The 23,428-nt window shown below is 36.6% G+C and overlaps 2 protein-coding genes across 3 annotated transcripts in view; one reads left to right on the forward strand and one right to left on the reverse strand.

Moving 5' to 3' along the window:
* The window catches only part of LOC126377111 (uncharacterized), a 100,008-nt gene that overhangs the window by 57,292 nt on the left and 19,288 nt on the right, over positions 1-23,428 (forward strand). The window lies entirely within an intron of this gene.
* Positions 1-23,428, reverse strand: part of LOC126377141 (T-cell leukemia homeobox protein 2) — a 46,455-nt gene that overhangs the window by 17,550 nt on the left and 5,477 nt on the right. Inside the window, exon 2 of the mRNA XM_050024820.1 lies at positions 10,025-10,253. Coding sequence (XP_049880777.1) covers positions 10,025-10,253 — 229 coding nt within the window. The remainder of the gene's footprint in view (positions 1-10,024; positions 10,254-23,428) is intronic.

Below are 23,428 nucleotides of genomic sequence, written 5' to 3' on the forward strand. Positions count from 1 at the left end.
ATCAACCGGAGGGGATATGGAGCATACTCCACCACGCTGCTCCAATGCGGGTTGGTGGAGGTGTTTTTACGGCTAATAGCCGGGACCAACGGCTTAACGTGCCCTCCGAAGCACGGAATATAGGAATCAGCACCATTATTTTATAACTCTAAGTTGTTGTTTTGTTGCGTGTTTTGAGGACCCTGTCATTGTAGTCGATGACAGGGGCGATTGCCATCATCGGCCCACTAGAATCGAACCCTTTAAATGTAATCCTCTCAGACGCCCTGAGCCGAGGTTCGATCCCAAATGGGCACGCTCAAGCATGTTGTCGTATTTTTTGGTACCAGTTGGATAGCGCACCCATTTGTCCGCCCAAGTATTGCAGTTAAACTTACAAAAGTCACGCGAAAGAAATGTTGCAAAATAACTATAATAAGTCTTATGTATAAGATAAGTTACTTAATTTATTTTTCAGATATTTTTTTTGTATAATAGGACAGGCGTAATTACTTGTAACATTTTCTTCTTTTTTTTGCGAACATATTAGACCGTGTAAAGCAATTTTACTTATTTAGAAGTAACATTCATTTCCAAGAAGTAACAAGTTTTCCCAAAAGACATACACACGGTTACTAATATGATTCATTATAAACTCTTCATGGATGGAACGTTTCAATATTTTTTTTACATTTTCCCCCACCTTATGGTTGTCTGGAAGAAATCGCTTTAAGCGATAAGGCCGCCATTTGCCATGTACTTAGTTAAGAGACTTTTTGTAATTATTTCTTTTTTATTTTGGTGCAATAAAGTGTATATGTATTGTATTGTATTGTAACTTTTTTTTTTAGAATTACGTCATGTGTATTTATCCCCGTCTGGTACATGTATCCTATATGTATGTATGTATGAAGGATAACAGAGGCGGTAACACAGGCCAGTGGGGAGGTGAATAATGTATGAGAACAGAACTCAGCAGTTAGATCCATCTATTATTTACTGCGGTAGAAACAGCGCCATTTTTACACGCATTCCGAGTTTATTGCCTATTTTTCTGACTTTTACTCTGCGTGTTAAGGTTATATACGGGGTTTGGTTGTCTTTGTTTAAGTTTTTACATACTTACATACATAAAGTCGGGCTCTAATCCCTCATACGGTAGTATAAACCCATCTTCTTATCTAAATATATAAAAGGACGAACTGACTGACTGACATATCAACGCACAGCCTAAACGGCTAAACGTAGGCACTTGAAATTTGGAAGGGACGTAGCTTAGGTACCGTAGAGGTGCACTAAGAAAGGAATTCCCGGAATTCCCACGGGAACGGGAATTAGCGGGAAAATCCTTTGGCATGCAGGTACCTTAGTTAACTTAAAGCTTAGTTGCAACAGGATATTGCAAAATTCCCACGAAAACGGGAGTTAGCGGGAAAAAACATTTGAATGAAAAAGTCGAAACCGCGTAAGATAGATGTTTTCAATCTAGCATGCATGCATACCTTAGTAAATATAAAGTTTAGTTATGGGTGTATTTTGAAAAATGGGAGTTGGCGGGAAAAAAAATTGTATGAAAAAACCTAAACTGCATAAGTTAGATGCTTTAAATTTGATATGCACAAAGATATCTCTTTTATAACACGCCACGCGGACGAAGTCGCGGGCAAAAGCTAGTTCGTATATATACTCCCAAATAATTAAAACATAATACCTACTTAACCTACCACTTTCTAAATCAATGACATAGTTAATAAATTTGACATTTAAAAAAGGAATGACTACTAAATCGATTACGCAAGAACCGTGTGTCGATATGTGCATTTTTATCGATACCTCATTTATTAAAATGTCCGTCTTATCGACTCGATAAGCCAGTGAATGAAAATAGGTGTGGAGGTAAAGTATGGTGCTATTGTTCCGAGATGAATTGATATTTAAACTATTATTTATTTAAATTTATAGAATGAGGAACGTGTAATCTTTTGTTTTTTTTTTCGTGAGAATGTTTTTTTTTATTTATAAGCACGCATTGTTCGATGTTCATTATATTAACACAAACGTAATAATAAGTGTAAAGATGCTTGGTTGAATAGTTTTTGCATTTACGATAACGATATTGACTTCCGATGTTTGAAAAACTACCCAGTATGTGCAACTACACGCGCAACGTGATAAAATTTTGTCACGGTCATTTTATCGATTCTGACGATATAATTATGTCGTCTTATCATTTGGTGCTTGGTGGAGCTCGGTGGCGCAGCGGTAAACGCGCTCGGTCTGCAATTGTTGAAGTGAAGCAACTTTCGCAAAGGCCGGTCATGGGATGGGTGACCACAAAAAAAATGTTTTCATCTCGAGCTCCTCCGTGCTTCGGAAGGCACGTTAAGCGGTTGGTCCCGGCTGCATTAGCAGTCGTTAATAACCGTCAATCCGCACTGGGCATGTCGTTCTGTCAAAATACGAACAGAATCACATGCCACGCATGTTAGGGAAAAAAAATATCGATTTCGACAAAATTTATTGTATCGATCGATAATTTTATCACTTTGCGCATTAAACCTGCAGGTGTGTTATTCTCAAATAATCTATGAAATAAATAGTTTTTTTTCATTATATTTTCTTTACTACTCCATGGCGTCATGTCCTTACAGATTTATAATAACATAATCACTACATAGTATAAAACAAAGTCGCTTTTTCTGTCCCTATATGCCTATGTACGCTTCAATCTTTAAAACTACGCAACGGATTTTGATGCGGTTTTTTTTAATAAATAGAGTAATTCAAGAGGAAGGTTTATATTATGTATAATAACATCCATTAAATAGTGGACAAATACTGTTATTTTTGAGGTTTTTAATGTGATGTCGTAAATAATTTCATTTTTTCCTCAGCATTGCACCCGAGTGAAGCCGGGGCGGGTCGCTAGTATATTATACATCAATGTTACAGACGACGGTAGCCCAGATTTTTATTCTTATTTCTGTTGCCAGCCTTTTTCGGTGGACCATTCGATAGAGAGTACCCATTTGTCATAGATAAATTCAGTTCGTTTGTGACATGAACTGTCTCGTTCTAATGAATTGATACCGATTTAAGATGTCATAATAATACATAGTTTTCGAATAGACTTAAGTAGTTAGGGACATATCTCACTAGGATCATGGTGGCGCCACCACGACCTCGCCACCAATAAAATGGCAATATTAAAGCAATTAATCTAAAAAGCATTATTGCTATTTGACTTTTGCTGACGTTGCGCACTTATTTTTATTATGCGCAAATATCAAATAGCATTATTGCGCGGCGCGAATTATATCGAAGCTTTCGACTAATAGTTTATTGGTCGAAGCGCTCAATATAATACACGTCGTTTCTGTAATAGACCAAAAACACAATTTTTATAATTATGACAACCAATGGTTCATAATTTCACCACTGTTTAAAAATAATCGCTGGACTGAACTCTTGTTCTTTGATTGTACATAGACGGTTTATCGTATATGTTCTGGCACACCTTGGACACTTCATGCAAAACACCTCGTTTTACACAGACACCACACATTGACGTTTTCGTACACGTGCATCTGTGTGTGTGGCGACTGACGCCATACGATTGACGATTAAACTACGTCTGAAGGGGTGAGGTAAACCTATCTCAGACGCGGTTGGGAGCGGAGAGTTGCCGTTCTATGTGTAGTATTATTCCTTATTCTATGGTTCTGGTTAAGCATACGCCTACCTAAGGTCGCCGACTGACGCCACGCGTGTCTCTGAATGAGGCCTGAGCTGCGTTAGTCCCGGAGTCAAAAAATAGCAAATACAAAAGAATTCCTGCCTTGTAGGTTGTGAGGTGGATAACCGACCTCATCAACCCTGGTGTTAGGGTTATTGTTCAGCCACCAAAGGGCCTTCTAACGACTACGTACTTGCGTCAGTAGGTAGTAACCGGGACCAACAGCTTAAAGATCCTTCCGAAGCACGGATCATCTTACTTTCGGAGAATCGTGTGATCAGCTTGTAGTGTCCTAACCAAACTAAGGATTTTTGTGATCTGTCCCCACTGGGATTCGAACTCGAGAGTTCCGGATCATGAATTCCTGTTTTTTTTTTGACGTGACCGTACCGTAGATTTGCCGCAGATGACATTAACTACTTGGCCGGGCAAATGGGGAGCGCTGAAGGCTCTCACCCGGTACAAAATTTAAGGTGAATTCCTGTGCATTTATGCCATTCCCTTAGTCGGTATTTTATTTGGGCGAGTACATTTTACGATTTCATTATTATTCAAACGATATTCATACGTTATTCACGAATCATAGCGAATTAATTTATTTAATTTGTGCCCTTTCTCCCCGGCCAAGTATAGGTTTTCAAACGCTACTTACGATGAGTCTTTCCTTTCAGATGAAGGCGCACACATCTTTGCCAGACATTCAAAATTCAAATTCCGATCAAACAAAAAAAAACACGTCTATTTTTCGGTCGGTTTATCAGTCGCGTCGTATTAACCGGCCGTGTTAATGGTGGCTTATCTATAGCTCCTCGTTTTTGTCACAGTGCGTATTATTAAAAGTCGGTTAATGTAGATTCCAATTCTAAAAGGTAAGTGTAAATAACCTACTTCTTTTTTGAAGTCGGTTAAATTGTCACAATGTCGCCAACTGATAAAACTTTTATTTTTTATACAAAATAGTTTTTCATAAATAATTAAATTGCTATTTATTTCACTCTTTCGGATGGAAAAGATTGTAATTCTAAAGGACATGCGAGGTGATATATCTGGGTGAAGCGTGAGGAGTCAGTTAATTCACAGATAATGTAGTATTTCTGAAAAGGCTGTCCATCGCCATTCGATGTGGCCACGCTATGAGTGTCATGGAGATCTTTGCGCGGGGTGAGGCGGGGGGGGGGGGGGGGGGGGTTCTGTTGGACTAAGCAGGGAACCCTGCTATAGTTTTTATTTAAATATGAATTTCTGCGTTTTTTATTAGTCTTTTTATTTGAGACATTGTATGTTATTTTGTTTTTTAAGATGTAACATTCATTAAATAACTAAACAATTATCCACTTTATCACATCTTCATTAAAGCTCCTTATTAAAAGAATAAAGTTATTTTTTGTCCGCACAAGAGGCGCCCGTCGGACTTCTTATTCTTGAAGAGTGTTATCTGCTAATGAGACTTGACGGCTAGTTATGTTGATAGAGTCTCAGTCCGCTTGATTAATTTACTGTCCAATCTTTTTGACGGAAACATTTCTTTTTTTTTATTATAAATGTTTGAGATTTGATAAGAATATTACCTATGGAAAAGAATAAAGTAAAAATATGATTTAAGGCTGCAGTCTCCGCAAAATTGAGTTGCGGCAAGTTTAAAAATGCTCTTAGATTTTTTTTATTGCATTCACGCGTTCTTAGGGAAACTCATAAAGAGGCCAAGGTCACACCCCGGACACTTCATACACACTAGTTTTACAGACACCACACATTGACGTTATCGTATACGCGCATCTGTGTGTGTGACGTCTGACGCCATACGATTCAAGTCTAAACTATGTTCGAGGGGGGTGAGGTAAACCTAGCTCATACGCTGGTGGGGAGCGGAGTGTTGCCGTTCTATACGAAGTATATTCCTTATTCTATGCCAAGGCGTCGACTTAATGACGATTCATGATACATAGATCGAAGAATTTCGCAAGACAGGAGGAGGACCCGGTGGTGTAATGGTTAACACACTCGTCCCGTCTTGACAAGACCTACGGAGTAAAGTCCCGTCGGAGTGAGATTCTTTTCTATTTAAATTTTCTCTTTATAACCTCATTCTAAAATTCTCCTATTAATCTAAATTCTCCTAATTCTCCTCATTCTAAAATTATTCATAGTATCTGTGGTCAAACTATTAACATTATAATTAATTTAAAAAAGGTACGCAAAACATTGGTTGATTTAAAAAAAAACAGTATGATGTAAATTCTTCTCTTGTCTATATTGAAACAAATAAAAAAGAATAATCTTTTAAAATACCAACACATCGGCACAATGTTAAGAGGACATTGGAATTTCGGGTTTCGGTCATTCGGTCGCACTCACCCTTTACCGTTTTACCGAAATGAAACACTCATTTAAGTTTACGATAATACGGACCACGATTTATTTGAAGGTTTTCGAGATATTTGAATTTCTGAGTTTACTTTGGGATGATAGAAAAAGGCATTGTGGAAAGACGTTGGAAAGGCATTGTTAAAAGTGAATATCAATAGCACTTCGTGTAGTCTATATACCGATATACACAAACAGCAATATACATTGACTAAAAAAAGGTGTATGAAACGATGGATGAATGTGGAGGAAGCAAGAGAAGTGTGTCAGTATCGAAGCAAATTAAATTCTATTGTCTTTGGTTACCCCACTGGAAAGAAGGTGTATAATATAAAATAGGTTCATCATATTTTACGTTATTTATTAGCTTCTCTACTATAATGAGAGCTAATAATTAAGCATAAGTGCTTAGAATGTGTTTAACTGTTTATCATCTCGTTAAAGCCATCTAATAAATAATGTGTTTTCAAACATAATGAATAGGATTAATAGGCGTTGGGTTGGTACTCTGTCACAAAACGATTGGACTAATCATATTATGTCATAAGACTATTTATAATAGGACCACGATTGGGCGCGAAAAAATCTAAGTCTATGTAGATTTCTAAGTCTATTTACATTTTTTTCGCGTTTATGACTCTTATTTTTTCTTTCTTAGGCTCAAACATACAATACTTTTGCCACGAAAACTGCAAATCACAAAAGGAAACAAAACATAACCTATCAGCCAGTAGATCACGAGTATCTCCCGCCACTAGTTTTGTTTTTCTTTTTTACTTTTTTATTGTAATAAAAGGCAGTGGCATGGCGCCGCGCGTATCGAGCACGCGTTATCGGTTCGTACACAAACATAGCTTGTCCATTAGAAGGTAATCGGTTGTGATGCCACCAACACACGGTCGTATTGTCTCGCAGTTTTTCAATTTGGAATTCTGTTTCTGTGTTCGGATACACGCGTTGGGTTTTTGATGACGGTGGGAAAGGATTGGATATGCTTTGTTAATTTGGGAATCACCTGTAGGCAATGGATCAATCAATAAAGATTTTGATCATCAAAATAAGTAATGTAATGTTATTACATAATATAACAAATTAAATACTATACTGCTTAGACAGGAAATACAAGATATAAATAAATAAAATATAAAAAAAAGAAAAGAACAATATGAGACCTCATTCCTAAGTAGTAAGTAGCAAATCTCTTTCGAGCAGCCTTTGTTATACGCCTACGTGTCTTATTCCCCTTTCTAAGTCATCATCTCCCTAGCATTATCCCGTACTTCACAGTGTCCGCTTACCTAACCTGAAAATTTGACAGGTCCGGTTTTTTACAGAAACGACTGCCTGTATGTCCTTCCAACCGGCGAAGGGAAAACCATTATTATAATACGTATATATAAACCCATTTCTAATATAGCAAAAGTTAATTAGTGAGATTAATTTCCGCCATTTGACATTTTCATGAATAAACAATAAGAAAAAAGTGGTTGCAAGTTGCCTTCATCTCTGCTAATTTGTGTCTCTGCCCGCCCTGGTGGGGATTACGAGCGTGAGTACTAGTGTTTGATCGTCTGTCACATTTAGCAATATTACGTTAAAAACTTCCGCATAAAAATCATTGGCGTTGTATCACCATCTGTCTGCCTGAACGCTCTACATAAATAAAATGTTATCAACATCTTATAAATCCAAATGAATTATGGTAAAAACATCAATTTGAATTTAAAATACCTTTTAAACGACTGTATAAGAGTAAAACGAACATAATAATAATGCGTAAAATTCTAGTTTTATCTTAGGTTTGAACGTGTGCCTTAGTAATTTATTGTATGGCTGTCTTTTATATTAAAATTCATATCCATTTAAAAGCTTTTAAAGAACACGTGTCGCGTTGATTGAATTGTATTAATTATATGTTTGACACAGGTTCGTGTAAGTATGTCTAAAGATATTTAAAAAAATGCTGCGCATATTACAAAAATATATCCAAAAAAGAAATTTCTATTACCTAATTTGAAATATAACTTATTTTGCTGTTTTTATTCATAGGTTTCAAGAAAGTATTTAGTAATAATAATGTTTATGTATTAATAATGTTTTGTCACATAAATGTATAAATAAACAAATAATAAATAGTCAAAGAAGACTTAATTCTCATAATGGCAAGTGCGTCGTAATTGGACCGTTTTAGAAAATGGCTAATTCTCGAAACGTTTTACGTCTCTCGCATAATTATTGCAAGTCAAATTCTAAAGGATATAAATGTACGAAGAAGAAGATTTGAATAAGAGTTTCTCGATTTTTGTACCTATGTCAAGTATGAAGTAGGTAGGTAGTATCTAAACACATCTTAAAAGTTGTGCAGATTATAGCGCGTCTTTACGCCCCATATAATATCAAAATACTATAAGTTGTTAATATTTATGAAATAAAATGTTAATAGGTTTTACTAGCAACATAACAACTCTACCATTTTACGAGGAGCCATAATTTAAAACAAATTCCTCACTAAACGATATCAGTATTACTTCATGTACTTACGTTTTTACAATCCAACACTATTAGTAGGGTAACACTGACCAGTTGGCTATGACCTCTGCTACAGTATTTTAGCTTTAAGGTACCTAAGGTCTAGCTTTCCTGGTCACTTTGTGCGTTATCTCAATGACTACAAGAAAGCCAAGTCAAGCATGGTTTGACTTTTATAAGACATCGTTAGAAGGTATTATTTATTTAAATGAGACACTATGAAATCTTGTAAAGCAAATGGTTATAGGACAACATAATACAAGGACTGTAATGAGTAAGGTGCGGTATAGTCCTGTACCACAGAATTTATATAGTACTAAGTGTACAGAAAGGACAATCACCTCCCCGCACGGAATCGCGATACCGCAACAGTCCCCGCAACCGCCTTCTACGTCTTGCGAATAAATTGTCGTGTTTATAAATAAATTATGATTATGTCGTTTAAGTATATCGGTACGACCTCCGTGGTCCAGTGGATGAGCGTTAGGCTCACGATCCGCAAGTCCCGAGTTCTAATCCAAATTCATACATACTACCACTAAAAATTACTTTGTGATCCCTAGTTTGGATAGGACATTACAGATTGATCACCCGACCCGATTGTCCGAAAGTAAGATGATCCGTGGATCGGAAGGCACGTCAAGCCGTTGGTCCCGTTTACTACTTACTGATGTAAGTACGTAGTCGTTACACGCCATGTTAGGAGCCTTTGGCGGCTGAATTATAACCCTGACACTAGGGTTGATGAGGTTGGTATTCCATCTCACAACCCACACGATAGAAGAAGAAGAAGAAGTATTTTTTTGTCTATTAGTTGACTATTTGAGGGTTAAATTATTAAAAGTAAAGAAAGGTGTATTGATAGCGTTACCTATGTTGTTAACTTCTTGTTTGTTACTTGAAAGAGCTTTTGATTGCCTGTAGAGTAAATACTTAAATAAACAAACATTTTCGCAATGAAATCGCGATTCTAGCTGTCCACCCAACATATACCTATATTTTTTCTTTTGAAAACTGAGTAGGTGCTTACTTAAATGGGTTCTAAAACATTTTAGATTTGTCAGTTTTGATGGAAATAGAAGATTACTAAATATTCCTTTTACTACTAAGTAGGTAGGTAATGTACATTTTATTTTTAGGACTCAAAATCTCCTGAACGCAAATTTCGAGTATCAAGTCGGTCATATCTCGCATCACACCGTTCGAATGTATAAATATCGAGCGGATGTATAAAAATCATTTATAATCCGAACGTAAATTCGAAATTAAATTCGACAATCATTGGTTTAGGCCAATGCTGGATTTGAACCTGTGATCTCAAAGTGAGAGGCAAGCGTTCTACTAACTGGGTTACCACGGCTCTGCAAACCACGAAATACCGACATCAAAAAGTAAATAAAATATAGGTGACCTCACCTCCATTTTGTTCTTCTATTCTGGAACCAGGTTTTCACCTGAGCGTCAGTCATTTTCAAGGTCTTGGCCAGCGACGCTCGTTCAGCAGACGCAAGGTATTTCTGTTTGTGGAACCTCTTTTCTAACTCGGCTATCTGGAGTCTGGTGAAGGAAGTCCTGGGCTTCTTGCGTTTTGGAGGAGTTCTGTTCTGGTACGGATGGCCGATTCGCCTCGTGATCGGGAACGATGCTGGAAGAGGTGGAATAGACGTTAGAAGAATGTAGAGAGAGACGATTGATGGAATTATTTACCTAGTCACATACATAAACGACTGAAAGATAACTTGCACCTACTTTTGGATCAAAGCCCTACCTAATCTGGGTATGATGAACTGTATATTATAGATATAATACATCATATCTACATCATATTATAAATTACGAAATTGGAACGTTCGATTCCAGTCCTTAACATATATAAAGTAATTTAAAGTCGTAAAACCGAATCCAAACCTCTACAGGAATTTTACAAAGAATTTTGGCGCAACCTACACCAGATTCCGCCAGAATGCTCTGTCACCTGGCCTTTAGATATAAGTGAGTGTAAATATTTTTTAAAATTAATTACAAGCCTTATAATTCATTTAATACGGATCGATGGAGCTGACGTGTTTTGATTCAAATAAAAAGTCCTTAAAGAAACCAAACCATATTTTTTAAGTATTGTGTCTGGAAATCTTTAGCCTTAGGAGGTTTAAGTTCATACCTGCTACTTTTCGGTTATGTACGATACGACTGGGCTGAAGAAATGAGTACAATTGCTTTTATAATTGAAAACTACAAAATTTTGCTCAAAAGTATTAATTTCTTTGTTTCAAAGTTTTCATTTAGGAAAATGCAGGGCGAACTTACACTCTCCATAATTAAATTACCTTTTAAGAACCACGCTAATAATATCTTTACAATTCAGGCCTCGCTCCATAATATCTAGAGAACAATCTGTGCAATTACAAAAACTACTTACAGCAACGTATATTTACATCTTATCTTTGTAATTGAAATCACGAACTTATCGTCGAATAAAGCAAAGTTCGACCATTACAAAAAGTCATGAATAAATAAAAATCTCATCAAATTCATTCGTAGTTAAATTGCTCATACAATCACTGTGGCTATTACCGCTTGTAATAGCAATCAAAAGTTCTGTCCATAATAAATCTAAAATTACATGTTCATATAAGTACCTACTCATTCGTGGAAACTGGCGATATAGAGTAACCGCGTAATATCTGTACATAATAGCCTCATTAGAGACTTTTAAAAAAGGAAGCAGTAATCGTTACCAATCACTTCAAAGTAGCAGTTACTCCGAATTACATACAAGATGGCGGACATTTTTTAAAATTCGAAACTCAATTACGTTCGTTTAAACTACGCGCTGTGATTGGTCCGCGCTCGGTAATGGCCGGTGTTTTCCGTAATGCTCGTAGATCGATTTGCATTAAATGATCCGTGAGATGAGATCGTGTTGCTAACTAGAATGCGGCAATCAATGTAGACTACAAATTGATATCCATTTCAAACGCTTCAACATTAGGTATTATTAAGTTTTCAATTAGATTTAAACTACTTACTGAACCGAAAAGTCACAAAAACTTTGACAATACAAAATGTAATTTATTTATTCAGTCTTAATTTGATTATGACTCAAATACAAAAAAATATACTTTTTTTATCATTTCGATTGCCCAGACAGTTCTAAATACAAAAAGGTAAACGTATACAACCCCGTTCCAAACCCTAGTCTAAATTCAAATTGTATTGTATTTTTGTTTTCAAAAATGGAACCGCATTAAACGGCGCGCTCCGATTGGTCGGCCGACAATCATAATGGCTGCTTCACGTGACCGCAAATTACGTAGCAATTGCGAGGTATACGTAAGTTTAACCATAGTTTAAGAATTGTTAGTGAGTTTTGTTCCCTCTCTGTTTAACTTTAGGGCTTATACAGATGGGTAAAGGGCAATTAGAACAATGTTTCTTTGCTGTAAATACAGTTATAATTTCTGGAAATTATTATAAAATATATCTGAATCTAAAACTAAGGTCAAACTAATAGTAAGATAAACATAGCTTTGCCAAAATCACCATAAGGATTCGAATTGTCAGAGCCCGCGAGAAAATGCAAATTTTGAAGCAAAACTTTACTTGGGAAACCTCTGTTCACTAGCAAAACTTACAACGTACTCTACTTCACTCATTCTTTCGTAAAAAAATAAATAAAAAAAATTGATTTGAAACTTCATTGTTATCGTTTTATATCCAAAAGCTTTTTGGTTGGTTTGTAAATCCTTGACAAAATATACATGTTAGCGACATCGTAACGAAAACTTAGAAGGATGATTCAGACAGATATCAAGTGGAATTTTCCGTCGCAAATGTATAGAACTGAAAATAATTTCAAAAACTTTTCCGACAGGAAAATTCTACTTGATATCAACTCAGAATCATGGTCTGAATCATTCCCCTCAGTATTCGTTACGACGCGACGTCACTAACACCCTGTGTAGGTACCTAGACTTGCGGTAAATATAGTACCATTTGTATACGCCCTTAGAGCGTTTTGTTGCTGTTAAAGTTTAAAGGCAAGGTTGGATTGTGATTGTGACACGAACCGAACGGGTTGAATGCTCGAGTTTTTACTGCGGTTTCATTTGAGGTCTTTGGAGTCTTGGTTGATGCAATTTTGTAGCTTCAGTGGTTGACGTGCTTTGTGGATCATTTGGTGTTATTTCGTGTATTAGAATCTGCCCAAGTGGAGTTGATAGTAGAGTATATAATTTTGTACGTAGCATCTAATATCAACTCTATTTGGGAAGCGTATATACCTACTTAGTGTATTCAACCAATGTTTCTTTTAAAATTGCCGCTGTTTTCTCTTAGACCCGAAACTTGTACATATATTTCTTAGGTAGGCGGGTTATTAGACGATATATTTTTTTCAATTGTTATCAATTTATTTTATTGAACCTCCAGGCATGCGCTCTCTGAAGCGCTCATCAGATCCTTCTGCGTGCAGGTATTCGGGCACGCAGGACACGATGTAAGATGTTCCATCGTTTGGTGAACAGTGCCGCACTTGCACTTTAAGTCCGAGCCATCCGAAAAACTCCACCCGAACAAATTGTCCTTACTTCGGACCACCTAAGTCCGAAGTCTATTTAGAGACTTCCAGGTAAGCCAAGGCAAATCAAGACCTGGCGGAGGTCTCTCAAAACACTGTTATAAAACCTATTTATATACATGTCGTTAAAACTAAACAGACCGCATTACATATAATGTACAACATTGGTACTCATGTACACCCTCCACGAAGGGTGCAGTAACAAGATTCTCGGGTAATCCGGTTATAGTATGATTCATGTCGGATCTGCGGTGTGCTTTCTGTACAATGGTGCACGTGTGTTTGGTGGTAAACATGAATTAAGTATATGTAGGCTTTGGATGTTATATTTTTTATGTTCACATCGGTCGTAATATCAATGAAGCACAAGAGGAAGAAGTCTTGCGTTGGCTTCGTTAGGCGATTCTCACACTGCCACGCATGATGCAGCGTAGCGCGTGGATGAATTTTCTGCGTGTTTTCTATACAAACGAGGATACTTACAAGCAACGGAAGGACACGCATCCACACGCTACGCTGCATCATGCGGGGCAGTGTGAAAATCGCTTTAGCACCCAGTACAATTATTTATTTAACTTATTTATGAATTTTAATCAAGAAAAACGTAATAATAAGTCCGACATTTTATCACACTTTTCTATGACGTCACAGTCGTAAGTAAATCCATCGCAAGATGAACTAGTCTAAGTACCCACACCTTACCGAGCTTTCTGTTAGACCAGCGTGGTGAGCCATATCGCCGACTATAATGGTCGAGGCCTGTTGCCATTAACCGGGCCAAATTCTGGACACGCGTGATATCAATTATGTACGATCTAAACATGAATTCAAACTCATAAAGTCGAATTTAGAATTAGAATTCTAGAGCTCGAGCCGCGATTCGTAATCTTACGATGTAAGTCACCCGTTCTCCAAGCAGGGGGGTTACAAAGGCCACATTAAAGCAATTCACCTACAAAAGCAATATTGCTATTTGACATATGTCTGCATTGCGCACTTACTTTTATATGCGCAAGTGTCAAATTACAATATTGCTTTTTTAGATGAATTGCTTCGATGTGGCCTTTTTAACCCCCCAGGACTCACTGGTTTCAAAGCAAATAACACAGTTTTTCTCAAACAAATTAAACCCCAAGACATTTTTAATTTTTATGCCCTTTTAAACTCATCACCCTAATTTTAATCGCAAAAGTAATTATAACGGAGATGAACTCGAAGAAAAATTAACAAACAAATTAACATTGATGGGTTGATCCGTCTGGGACCGTAATCCCTTTATGATATTATCCTTTGGACTACCCTTTTCGACCCTTACGCAAAACTTCGGTTAGTTCTAATATATTTTAAGTAGTACAGGGGGATGCCAGTCGTGCGGCCGCTACTGTCGCTCTCGCATCGGACTTTACAGCCATTTTAAAATCTGCCACAGAAACGCTGTTTGAATCATCTGATAAAAATGTAAAGGCCTGAGATGATGACAGGGGGATAAAATTGCCACATCGAAGCAATTCATCTAAGAAAGCAATATTGCAATTTGACATTTGCGCATATAAAAGTAAGTGCGCAATGCAAACAAATGTCAAAAAGCAATATTGCATTCTTAGATGAATTGCTTCGATGTGGGCATTTTAACCCCCCAAAAGTACGTACATTCATTCATATTCATTTATTGCATGTCACAAACATAATGATGGTGGAACATAGTAAGAAGGTATGTGCGACGCTCTGCAAGGGCACAGCAATATAAAAGAGTCGACACAAGGTGCTTTATTATAATACTATAATTATATTTTTAATATTAATGGTACTTTTGGTGCTTGCTCTTCGATAAATTCAAAATACTGCAATGATGTAGTTTTGTTGTTTGCTAACGCAAAAAGGTTAGGTACTTACATAAGTTTTAATGTACTAGGTACGGTCACGAGTAGGCGACAGGGTTCTAAAGTGAGTACATGATATTGCTCATGACTGTACTAATTTATTTCAGCTAGAAAGTATGTATATCTCTTTGAAAACCTAGTGACGTTATGTGAATCTCGGGCTAAATCGCAGAATTCTATTTTATAAGTCTGAATTCACGTTTGGATCAAAGACAATATATCACAATAATATAATCACAATAATGGATCGAAGCAAATGGAATTCTATAGTCTCTGATTACCCTGGTGGGAAATAGGCGTGAGTTTATGTATGTATAATATATCACATGGTTTACATGATTTTTACCCGATTAATGGCAATAGGATCGCCCCTATTACTACATGGGACTTAAAACATTGCTGGCGAGGGGTTGGTGCAAATATCTACTATTAAACCTCTGCCTACCCCTTCGGGGATACAGGCGTGATGCTATATAATGTTATGTAATATTGAATATCCTAACAACGATGCTTTAGCGATGTTAAGAATCAAGACATCAAAAGTAAGGAAACAAAAGAATGCTGATTATTCAGTTTATTATTTTCTCTATAGTGTGATTAGGAATTATTAGGTTAATATGTATTATATGTATATTTTGAGTATATTATTATAATGTATAGTGTGTGCGAATAGATATAAACTGTAGTTTATACCCGTTGTCGTTGCACCGTCCCGCATCCAAGTGTTTTTTATGGCCGATTCCTGGTAGTTGTTGCCTGGAATACATTGCTTCAGAGCAATAAGGTCGCCCATTTGTACTGTTGCTAAATGTTTGTATGTTTGGTTGTGTGCAATGGTATCATTGCACACAACGTCAAAATCGTATTTACCTAGTTACGATTACGATATGAGAAGTCAAAATATTCTGTGGCATATCCGAAGTTGTACACTCTTGTAGCCGCGTCCCCTCGGGCAACCCTTCTCATCCCTGGTTTGCCCACCAAAGTGAATCTGCTTTATTTACACAATTTTATTGCCGTGTCAAGCCTACTTTATGTGGTTTGAAATGTGACGCGTCTATTCCTCTAAGTGTTTTTAAAAGACTATTGAAAGTAAGTACTTACTTGCTTTTAGTAAATCTTCCGGAACGATAAGATTTTTTTTATAATTTTGAATATAGAGCACCTGGCTGAACGTTGGTCAAGACAGAGATGGTTGAAAAGAGAAGGCGAAGCCTTTACCTAGTAAAGGGCGATAGAAAGGTCTACAGAAAAAAACTGCACACGTATATACGTCCCACTGCTGGGCACAAGTCTCTCCTCAATCAACTGGAGGGGGGTATGGAAGCTGCATACTCTACAATAGAGGTATTTTTACGGCTAATAATAATAACCGGGAGCAACGGGTTAACAAGCCTTCTGAAGCACGGAATCATAGAATAGAATAGAATAACTTTATTCCCAAAACAGTGCAGTACAATAGTAAAGAAGACAAAGATAAGTATACAAATTAAAAATACACTGCCAGGGAAATGGGACTGACTCAGCATGTTGTTTCGAAGGATAGTAGAAATACCACTCTTAGCATCATCTTACTGTTTCGGACAATCAGACGACAACCTGCCACCAACCAACATAATCATAATATACAGGGTGTTAGTGGCATCGTAACGTATACTGAGGGGGATGATTTAGCTCGTGATTCTGAGTTAATACCAAGTCGAATTTTTCGTCGCATAATTCATGTTCTTTTTTTGAATTATTTTCAATTTTATTCTTTTGCGATGACAAAAAACGGAAAAAAGAAAGGAAAGAAGGTTTTACTCTAAGCGATTTTTCATCCGACATAAAGTCCCCAATTCGGTTTAAACGAAGCTATTCTCGCTCCCACGACTCGAGAGGGAGGCAAGACGAATGCTCGACTTCTAATTGGGTGGAGACACCTGGGATTTGACGCGTATCTCCATCACTCCGCTGCTAGCATTTGTTCACGCCTGTTGAAGCGTTTAAGATTTACTGACGCACAATTTTTGCATGCTGACGCGGTGAGCGTGTTTTGTTTTATAGAATACGACCGCGGCGTATTTAGTAACCTTCTTGGTCGGGTAAATTGCCAAGGGTAAAACTGGTTATGAGAAAATACGGATACTACATTACTTGCTTTTTAAAACCTTTTTTTTTACGTGATATACAAAAAATGACAAGCGCTTAGGGCGTATGAAAATTAAAAATTATATTAAAGTCGGCTAAAGCTTATAAAAATACAAATATACTTTATTTCACACAACATACAAAACAAGTTAAAAAGCATAAAAAAAGAGTCAAAAAGCATCTGTGTCGCTTCAAACATTCTAACATCCAATTTCTAACATTCAACATAATTTTTTTATGTATTCATCTAGTTTTTTAGCTCTTCACAGAAACATTTTTTTTACTTGCTTCATCATATTATGATCGAAGACTTGCTTACATTATTTATATTCTTGTAGTCTTTAAAATCGGCCGAAACGAGTTTTTATCTACAAGAATGTAAATCATTTTGAAGTAAGCTTTCACGTTCAAACGAGGGCATTGATAAAGCCGATAACTTAATCGAATTAACATTATTTCGCTTTGCATAAAAACTGCCGTTAAAACAGACTTATCAATACGTAAATAAAAAATCGATACAAGAACACAGACAACATTTTTCAATTACGCCCAGTGGGGCGGCGGAAAAAATAAATGAACAAAATCTCATACATATTGCACGTTACAAGCGATTCCGATTGCCACTAGTTACGGGCCAAACGTACAGAATCGGCAATACGGTGAACTCATGAACTATTCACAGGTTGAAAGCTGAATGCAATCGGGATACTGGTTTAGCTTGCATTTCGGTAGGTAACAAAGGCTTTATGACGTTCGTACTTTTAGTGCGCTCTCGTTTGTACAAACAGTTGTACTACACGCTAGCTCGTATTTCGTTACGTTCGCCTATGTGCTTCGCCTGCACAATGTGCCTTTTTGTTCTGTAAAAGGAAGCACTGTGCATAAAATGTCGAATATACGGTGTGTTTTAAAGAAATGCAATGCTTGTAGTGTTGTTGAATTTTAAAGGAAATGTATGTCGGGTATGAGTTGGTAGCGTTATCTATCATTCGTAACATTGTATGTTTAGGTTTACACAAATTCTGAGCGTTCCTTTTCTTTGACCCTATGAGCGGTGATAAAGTTAATCGTCTTGACCTAACATGATGTTGCTTTAAGTTCGCCTTTCATAAAATATTACAGGCATTTATAAGATATTATGTCTACGTGCATTGTTTATGTATTTCACACACGCTTCACGGAAATTTATCCAACTCTGGTTAGATGAATTATTATGGAACAGCCAAGTCAAAGTCTAAGGCGCCTGACATGGCTCAGCTTATATAAATCTTAAAAAAAAAACATAATATTTCAACTTATTACTAACCTCCTAATACCGAGATTTCAAGACACAAAAGATAAACAATCGTGTTTGGATTTTAAAACGACATTTGGTCTTACGACTTTAAAGCTTTCTCAAAACTTTAAGACTTTTAAGTGTCATCGAAATCAAAGAAGACTATTAAAAAAGAAACAGCCACGCAAACGAATTCCACCATAAAGGTTGAGTTAATTATGTCCGTGAGACATTCACATGGGCACAGTGGGCGATTATCCGCACGCTCGCTCATTTACTCATTAAAATTTTGTCCCGCGTTGTCATCGGTCGGACCACTGGGTTACGTAAACCGGCTAATTGTGGATAATCTGGTTGGGTTGTATGAGAATTTGTTTGTATTCGAAACCTTTTTGGAGGTTTTATTTCGACGTTAAATAAATATGTAGTGGGATAAAGTAACAAAATTATAATGCACATATAAAAAATATCCACACGCATAGGGTATATACTTACCGTCACTAATAAATTCATATTTACTTATTAAATATAAATAGCCTAAGGTACCCCTACTATACCCGATAGGTACCCGATAGGTATATGTAAGTCGCGAACTCTGCAGAGAACTTACCAGAAAGTCTAGAAAAGAAACAAGAAAAAATGTCTATCTATACTTGAAGTATGTCGTCTGTTACATTTTCACACATAAACCGCTGAATCCATTTAGAGTCCCAAAAGCTCTAACGGAAAAAACTTAAAAGTCACATCAATTAGGTATCAATTTCTACTACGATAATAATGTTCAAACAATCTTGAGAAGTCGAAACAGACAGTTAAACACCTAAAATATTTAACGTTTGGATTTCATTCCGCATAACCACACACGCGGCTTAAATATTTATTTACTTAATGTTCAATGTGACATTCGTAAATTTAAATACGATTACGAACAAGGCCGCTCATTTCGCTCATTAAAATTTTGCCCGTCTGTCATCAGCCGGACCACTGGGCACAGTGGTCCCTAATTGCGGGTAATCTCGACAAACGTATGGGAATTTAGTTTTGGATACATTTCGGATGAAATGCCATTTATTTCTGGTTTTGTTGGGAAATTGTAAGTAATTTCCGTTTGCGTTTATTGCAATTTGTTTATTTACCTACATGGTTTTTTTTTTCGTTGTGACTTATTATTATTAAAATTATTATAATGTATACGTACATTATAAGAAATAGTGATGTTTTGAAGATAGCCGTGGTCGTATGCCAATCTGTCATAAGAGTTTACCACGGCTATGGCCTAAACATCACATTCGATAGAATTTCTGAGAAATATACCTATTTTCTTGTTTTACCATTTTTTACCATTTAGAGCATTATTTTTAGTTTTTAAACTTATATAGGTGTTTATTTTTATGTATAAAATCAATATGGTCCCAAAAGAGACACTGCAATTTTACTACAGAGCAAATAAACACTGAACGCAAACCAATTTAACCCCCAAGCTAATCTTTCTAAAAATATAAATAGCAATATAATATTTTATGTATATTGGTCCATTCGCGTCTTTCCCTCACACCACTCCCATATATTTTCACATTTGAAATATGGCCCTTTTTATAACCTCTCAAGATATGGATCGGCTGTAAAATATATCAAGTTGTGGCCCTATGTGAGGCCAAAACAGTCCTTTATGTAGTAGTTATTGGTAGAAAAATTTACGGATATCGTAAAATGCGTGATGAGTCGTATAAGAAGTGATGAAGAAGAGGCCAATGTTTATTTGGAAATAAATAGGTAATATATAAGATGTATGTTCCCAATGAGGCACTTTCCAGGCTACGTTTCCCAAAAAAATCAACAATTGGCGCTGTACAGTCGTGAGCAATATCATGTACCCACTTTAGAACCCTGTCGCACTATCATGTTTGATATTCAATGAGACTTAAGGTTTAATTTGTCAAAAAAGATAATGTGACTGTTCAAGACGTAAATAAACATTTATTTTCATCTATGGCAACACTTCCTCTTCCTTCAAACATTCATTGTAACCGTGTGTTTCTCTAAATAAAAATTCAATTAAAATAGGTACAAATCCGTTTAATTTAAAACAAACACAATGCTAAAATCAAACAGTGAACAGCTCTCTTTATTTTTGTCTCTGAACAACATAAACAATGACTTTTAACAATGCTAAAATTAGTGTCATAAACAGTGACATAATTTCAAAGTGTATACATACATACATATTAGTACTCGTGACCGTACAGATTTGGCTTCGTTTAATTTTGCTCTAAAATTTCATGGATAACAGACATATGCATCCTTTATCTTTGCTTTTGGGTTTAAACCCTGATTATTACACCCAGGCACAACATACTTTTATTAAACTTTAATCTGGAATATATTATTTTGAATTGTTTGTTACTCATTTACTCAGTTAAGTGCTTGTAAAATACGTAAAATTTACGGCTGCAAAAGGCCGGTTAATTTATTTTATTATATAATATATAGCTACCCTAAATATTTGCGTCTAATAATATTATTGTAGGTACCTAAGTTCATCACTTTAAGGGCCAAAAGTTACATAATGTAAATTACTGTAATTTATATAACAGCAATTTACGGATTACGGATCTTTGGATAAAAAAAAAAAACAAAAAATCAAGTAGGTTACAGCATGTAATCTTCATACGGATATAACAGAGGGGAAGTCGAGGTATAATTTAACACATGCAAAAACACCATAACCCGGGGGCGTATCATCGCGTATTGGTTCATGTCAAATTTTCATATAACGCCGACGATGCTTGTACCCTCGGGAAATGCGGGCTAAAGGCTTGCTAGGGATGGGACATGTACTCGTAATACCTACCAGTTATTCGATACTTAATATTCGAAATCTTCTTTTTATCGTGTCGATGGCAAAATAAATAGTATCGGCCCAAAACTTGGCAACAAGTATGGCGCTATCTGCAGCGCTCATCAGATCCTCCTGCGTGCAAGTGTTCGGGCACGCAGGACACGATGCAAGATGTTCCATCGTTTGGGGAGCAGTGCTTTAAATCCGAGCCATCCGAGAAACCCCACCTGAACAAATTGTCCTTACTTCGGCCCACCTGAATCCGAAGTCTATTTAGAGACTTCCAGGTAAACCAAGGCAAATCAAGACCTGGCGGAGGTTTCGAATCAAAAGGCTTTGGGAGGTGAACGGTCACGAGCATTAATATGTATACACTTTGGTACCATGTCACATTAACTTTTTTGACAAATTGACCCGTATGTCACATTAAATGTCAAATATGTTAGTACGACAGGGTTCTAAAGTAGATATATGATATTGCTCATGACTGTACCCGTTCCTGCCAGATCATATTCGAAATGATAACGAGTATTTTTCGGGATAATAACTATTTACAAAGCTGACGAGGATGTATTATATGCCTCTGCCTAACCTTTCAGGGATGCAGGTGTGATGCAATGTATGTAAAAACGTCTGTCATTGCTTCGTGTGTCTATCACTCGAATTGTTGTAATTTATTGGACATGAAAGTACAAGATAAATGTATTAAATAACATTTTACTCATCCTATAGGCCTTCTTTTCGGCTTCTATTTGCACTTGACATATTGTAGATTTGCCTAAAATTACAAATAACAGCAAAACTCGACTATTACATTATAGATGGCGCTACGGTTCACCACCTATCACGTTGGCTAACAGAAAGCTCGGTGAGCTTAGTTCATCTTTCGATGAATGTACCTCTGACTACCCCATTTGGAATATAGTCATGAGCTTATGTTACAAAATAAAGTAATGGCATAGTAGCAACTTAATTTCACACCAATAAGTATGAAAAATAGCTGACAGTCTTCTTCCAACTTCTTTTTTTAGAAGTACACTTAGCTCGTCTTGGCGGGGGCACGGGAGTGCCCCCAGACACGTATCTGAGGGCACGTAACCACGCCACATCACTAGTATCATATCAGAGGGGAAGATGGGGCAATATTAGCCACACGTTATTCGGTATCGATGATTTTGTGGCACATATGCACCGCAGAGACGATATACAGTAAAAATATATGGGTTATGAACAGAGTAGTGAAGGGAGCGAAACATAAACGTTGAAATATTTTGTTTTTACTTTCTCTTTTTTTTTTCTTATATTAACCTTTTATCTCGTGTGTTGTATGTGTATCTTTGAGTAAAGGTTCTCGATAGCACAAGGGCCTTAGCCAAGTTGCAGGAAGTATGACAATCGACAGTGACAGTGATATATGGGATTCAAATTAAAATTCAAAAATATCTTTATTCATAATAGGTAACCTACGAGTACCTACTTACACTTTGAATCGTCATCCGCCTAAAACTACTGCAGTTTCTCACAACCTATATAGCCGATAGACATATATGTCACCTTATGTCAATTCCATACATTTTTATCACTGTCCTTGTCATAATCGTTTGCAACATGGCTAACGCCAGATCGGTGCCGATTTTGGCGGACCAAACTTTATTTTACGTTAGTTTGAATAGTGCCGTCTTTCACTTACAATAGGTGTAAGAAAGAGAGCTAAATTTAGATGCCATAAATTACTTTTAACATGTATTGCGCTGGTTTTCCCTTCGCAGGTTGGAAGGTCAGACAGGCAGTCGCTTCTGTAAAAGTCGGACCTGTCAAATCTTCAGCTTAAGTAAGCGGACCCTGGGAGAAACGGGATAATGCTAGAGAGATGATGAAAGGGACGATAGATTACTTTTGAGACCGGGCTTAGTGATAAGTGTAAGTCAATGCGCATGAAGACGCGGACATAAAGATAGGTAATTTATGTTAAAAAATGCGTTTCAAACATTATACTGCTCTATCATTAAAACCGTATACTAATTAAACATTTCCGAAGATAAAACTTAACAATCCAGATCAAAAGCCGTTTCTTTATTACCACGAACTTATTTTAACCATTTGATTAAACGATAAA

This window comes from Pectinophora gossypiella, chromosome 22, assembly GCF_024362695.1.
Source record: "Pectinophora gossypiella chromosome 22, ilPecGoss1.1, whole genome shotgun sequence".
In the NCBI taxonomy this organism is placed as follows: Eukaryota; Metazoa; Arthropoda; class Insecta; order Lepidoptera; family Gelechiidae; genus Pectinophora; species Pectinophora gossypiella.